Source organism: Engraulis encrasicolus, chromosome 12, assembly GCF_034702125.1.
Source record: "Engraulis encrasicolus isolate BLACKSEA-1 chromosome 12, IST_EnEncr_1.0, whole genome shotgun sequence".
Classification (NCBI taxonomy): domain Eukaryota; kingdom Metazoa; phylum Chordata; class Actinopteri; order Clupeiformes; family Engraulidae; genus Engraulis; species Engraulis encrasicolus.
Genome location: NC_085868.1, coordinates 2,347,501 through 2,352,500, shown reverse-complemented (window position 1 = coordinate 2,352,500; position 5,000 = coordinate 2,347,501). Strand labels below are relative to the sequence as shown.

Below are 5,000 nucleotides of genomic sequence, written 5' to 3'. Positions count from 1 at the left end.
CCAACTGTGGGCGCTGAAGGTATGCCAAATGTATGCCTTGAAATCATTTTATAAAGATCAAAATAGTATTTTTGTGTGCGCTTTTATTTATTTCAATTGTTTTCTTTTTCAAATTTATTTCAGTTGCACTATCTATTGGGTAAAAAAGTGGGAACTGAACATTTGTGAAAATTTCAAATGGGGCCCAAGTTGGAAAAGGTTGGAAACCCATGCCCTAGAGATTCACACATGCATCCCTTGGGTATACTAAGTATGTGCTGTGCATGTGTGTGTGTGTGTGTGTGTGTGTGTGTGTGTGTGTGTGTGTGTGTGTGTGTGTGTGTGTGTGTGTGTGTGTGTGTGTGTGTGTGTGTGTGTGTGTGTGTGTGTGTGTGTGTGTGTGTCTGCTCTAAGTATATCTTCAGGCGATGTCATTCAGGCATTCCCGTTACTGCTGCACTGACTCCTGAGGTATGAGGGCTGGCGGCAACAGACTTGTGTATACAGTACGGCTGACCCTCCAAGTATGTTTCAGAGGTGGATAGCACTGACTCAACAGTCGTAATATCACTATAGTGTAAACTGTGTACAGACTATGACAGAACAAGTCCATTCAGGAGTGGAGGGGCACAAAGAAAAGGCCGGGCCTTATTGCACAACTCTGTTTAAATACACATACAAGGAAATCCAACAGTATTGGCCCCTGAGGACTATCGGCCCACTAGGAAATGCCCTGTATGCCAGATTATAGTCCAACACTGAGTTCATCAGCCACAATCCAAACATCCAAGGAGCACAGAGACAGTTTTAATGCAGAATAAGAAATTTATTTTCTTAAACAGTTACAAAGAAAACAAAATATTTTAAAAGCATTTTTTATTTGACATAACCTGTACAGAGATGACATGTATTTTTTTTATTCTAAAAATGATTCAGGAATGAGAAACTAAAAGAAACCTTTTCTTTTATTAAATAGAAAAACTGAAAAATATTAAAAGTTGATGACAAAAATATGAAATATTCCATTTGTCTACTGTACAAAACAAAATGAAACAAAAAGATGAAAATGGAAAATAAAATAAAAAACAAAAGAGCTGAAAACAGAATCCATAATATAGTACCCTGATAAGAGTATTTAGGCCTCGTACATTGTCACGAAGTATTTTACAAAATTAAGCAAAAGGCCTTGCCATTGAATAATAACTGATATCAGCTGTGGTATTGGATAATAACAGCTAATATCTTCCCCTCTTTGGTTCCTTGGTTAGGCATAATACATTTTAACAGTATTCAATTTGCTTCTATAAAAATAACATATTTTGTATTATCAATGGCAGTTTCTCTTTTTTGTCTTTTTTTCTTTATTTTTTTTATTTTATTTTGTATTTTATTACTAATCACGCCACTTTTTCAGTGCAAACATTGTAACAAGCATTCGCTTTGTCGTCTGAAGCGAAGGAGTACATTTCAAGTATTTTTTTGATAATAATAGTTAACGACTAGGACTAGAAATTTTGCGTTTTGTCTGGTCTGGGTCAACACTATACATTGCATAGCTCATGTGGCACTTAGTCTCTCATTGGAAAAGGGATTGTGAGCGCGGGTGGGCAGGCAGGTGAGCCTTTTAAAAAAGTTTGTCCTCGAAAGGCGTTGTTTTTGTGTGATTTTTATTTTATTTTATTTTTTATTTTTTATCTGCAAGTGCTTTAAGGTGTGCATTTAGGAGTCATGTTCTACAAGTGCTATGCTGCACCATAGCCAGCTTACTAGTATGGCAACTTGAGACAATTCAGTTTGATTTGCTTCTGCAATGTGTATGTGTCTGCGTGTATCTCTGTGTGTGAGTGACTGTGTGTGTGTGTGACTCTGTGTGTGTTCTAAGTACTTTGTTTTCACTGTTGTTCTCTTCAGAGAGTCACATAGTTCTCTGTAGTTGTGAGCAGTTGACACAATTCAAGGGCTGACTTTGTTTGCCCTTTCACCTTTGACCCTATCTTGTGCTGTCTGAACTAACGGGTGCAAGTCAAACTACTTCCCCCCCCGTCCTTCGCTGTGCCCTCTGGCCTCGATGCAAGGCTCATTGACGATCACATTTTTATTCAATCTCTTGCAAAAACTCATTTTGAAGGTCGTTCTCTCATTTGCATTCAACATGTTGTACGGGCAAAAGCCCTCCTACTCAAAAAAGTTATTCTGTGCTGTTTGATATTGTTTCCCCCATGGAGGCAAGAGGGACAGTCTGGGCAAGAGGACGGGAGGAAGTAAGGAAGTAAGGAAGTACAGGAGGATGTCAATTGACTTGCACCCCTAACGTCTCAGCAGGGCTGACAATGATTATTCATGTCCACTCAGTACATAAGGTAGGTAAGAGGTCAGCTATGCTCGATCAGATGTAGGACACTATGTTAACAGATACCGATTTCTAATTCCACAAAGAGGAAAGAGGGGTGCTCGCCTAGGCGACCAACTTGATAAGAACCAACTCTCTGTCTCAAGGTAGGATACAGCTGGAGGTGAACAATTTACCACCACCATCACAGCAAAAACGAGAGCATTAAAAATTATCATTTCATCTTTAAATTTCAACTCTGTATCCTTTTCATATTAAATGCTGTTAAAATTGCAGGGGATTTCAGTGCTTCAGGCAAAGGCCCTTTGACCAACTTAATTGCAAGAAGTGGGGGTGTTAAAATGTTAAACATTTGGGGAGTCATATTGAACTCCGAATGAACTTGGATTTATATGGGGTCCGGATTAAATTCTTAAAAGTTCAGGGCTAAACTCCCAGCGCAATTTCAAAATTTTCAGACTTCAAATCCTGCCCAAAAAATGTGGGTTAATGGCCAGCTTCGAAAGTCTCCATTTAACCTCTGTAGAATGTGAGCAATATAAACCCCTAGCAGTGTTGAAATCACTCAAAAAAATCTCTCAAATCAACTCTGTGGAAAGTACTTCGGTCATTGAATGGTCCTTTTTGCTAAGCTACCTCATTCCATTAGCTGACTGCTGGGCCTGCTCTGTCTCCATCTACACTGTACATCTTACAGTGTGAATTCAACACTTATGGACACATAAAAGTGTAGGACTACAAGGGCGTTAAATGTGACTCTCTAAATGTTGAATTAAATGCGAGATTGCTGCAGATTTGTATGAGGAATGCTTTGTGATCAGGGACGACGGTTCTTTGATATCCTGACGTCTTTTGGTTCAAGGAGCAACACGTGGATACCAATGCAAAACACATATGGGCAGTGTGAGGGGAACATGGTAAGACTAGAAATGTGTGCAGAGAGAAGAAGAGAAGAGAAGAGAAGAGAAGAGAAGAGAAGAGAAGAGAAGAGAAGAGAAGAGAAAAGAAGAAAAGAAAAAACATTAAATTTCGCAATGTTAATTTAGCTTCTGAAGAGCAGCACCGTCTACCAAAGTGTTTGTCTCAAAGTGTTGAATTAACATCGCAAAGCCTACTGAGAAGACGGTACAAAGACAGAAGACACAAAAAGACCAAAAAAAGCACAGTAGAAGAGAAGAGAAGAGAAGAGAAGAGAAGAGAAGAGAAGAGAAGAGAAGAGAAGAGAAGAGAAGAGAAGAGAAGAGAAAGGAAGAGCTGCTTTTCTGCCAGGGCTTGTTCCCATGGGGAGTGACGTGAGAGAGATGGATGTCTGGCAAGTCAGAAGTGCTGTACAGCTGGACCTCAGCGGCAGGGCGGTGGGGTGGTCAGTGCTTTCTTTTTTCATGGTTCTTGGGCTGTGTTGTGTTTAGTGTCAGTCGGAGATCCTATTCGGAGAGAGGCAGAGTTGGTTTTGGCAGTCCACATAGACCTCTCTCACTTGGCTGTCTAAGGCTCTGTCTGACTCTGTCTGTCTGTCGTTCTGTCTGTCGTTCTGTCTATCTGACTTAAGCAGAGAGAAGAAGAAGCAGGATTCTCCAAACTTTGTTTTGGAGAAATACAAGGAAAGACAAGAGAAAATGGCAAACATTGGATAGAAATGAAAAGCAAAAGAAAAATAAAGGATAAAATGATACAAACTGATAAATCACCATCTCCATCCCTTTAACATTGTGACCTAAGTTATTTTACAAACCTTTTGTTTATAAAAAATATGGAATCACAAGTCGGTAGAATTGATAAATGCTTCTACCAGGAATATTAACAAACATAAATAATATGTACACAATGGTATGTGCATGCATGTATGATTTTGTGTGTGTGTGTGTGTGTGTGTGTGTGTGTGTGTGTGTGTGTGTGTGTGTGTGTGTGTGTGTGTGTGTGTGTGTGTGTGTGTGTGTGTGTGTGTGTGTGTGTGTGTGTGTGTGTGTGTGTGGTTTACATTGTGTGTATAGCGTCTGTGTGAATGTGCGCGTGAGCATTTCTCAACTTCCATGTGCTGGTGTTCATGAAAATGTTCATAAATATTACTTTGTTACTATAATTATTCTTGCAATATTATTTTCTGTGTACAAAAGTTCATTGTGAGCCCCCACCCCTACCCCCGCTTCTCCCTCCCAAACCCCATCCCCAGCTCACTCCACCGAACTCCCCCAAACTCCTCTCATTCCTCTGCAGTTCTGCTCAATTGTTTGTTTTGTATTTCATTTCATCACCTGTGTGTGTGTTTTTATAATTTTTTATCCTCCTCCTCTTTTCCTTTATTTGTGTGTATAATTCATTTTTATATTCATTAAATAAGCCCTCAGGCACAGCCGCACTCCTCCACAATCATGTTAGGCACGTCCCTCTTGACGATATTGTACTCATCGTCAAAGTACAGCATGGACATGGTGCTGAGCTTGGTCGGTATGCAGCAGGAGTTCATTGACCCGGGACTCATGCCGCGCATGCGGTACTGGTTCACCACGGCCGTGTGGAACGACGACGCCGAGCCTGGAACGCCGGCCATGTAGGCGGGGCAGTTGCCCTCGCAGTAGTTGCCATAGTAACCGGACGGCGCGATGATCCAGTCGTTCCAGCCGATGAGCCGGAAGTCGATGTAGAACTGCTGCCGGCAGCACAGGCTGTTGGT

General features: G+C 40.8%; 2 protein-coding genes across 2 annotated transcripts in view; one reads left to right on the top strand and one right to left on the bottom strand.

Annotated features, from left to right (window-relative positions):
* LOC134459194 (ras-related protein ralB-B-like) overlaps window positions 1–5,000 on the top strand; it is a 292,873-nt gene that overhangs the window by 254,204 nt on the left and 33,669 nt on the right. The gene's annotated exons all lie outside the window — the stretch shown is intronic.
* The window catches only part of LOC134459968 (inhibin beta B chain-like), an 18,831-nt gene continuing 18,369 nt past the window's right edge, over window positions 4,539–5,000 (bottom strand). The window contains exon 2 of the mRNA XM_063212470.1: window positions 4,539–5,000. This exon is cut by the window's right edge and continues 497 nt beyond it. Within this exon, the coding sequence (XP_063068540.1) occupies window positions 4,671–5,000 (330 nt within the window). The 3' untranslated portion in view covers window positions 4,539–4,670.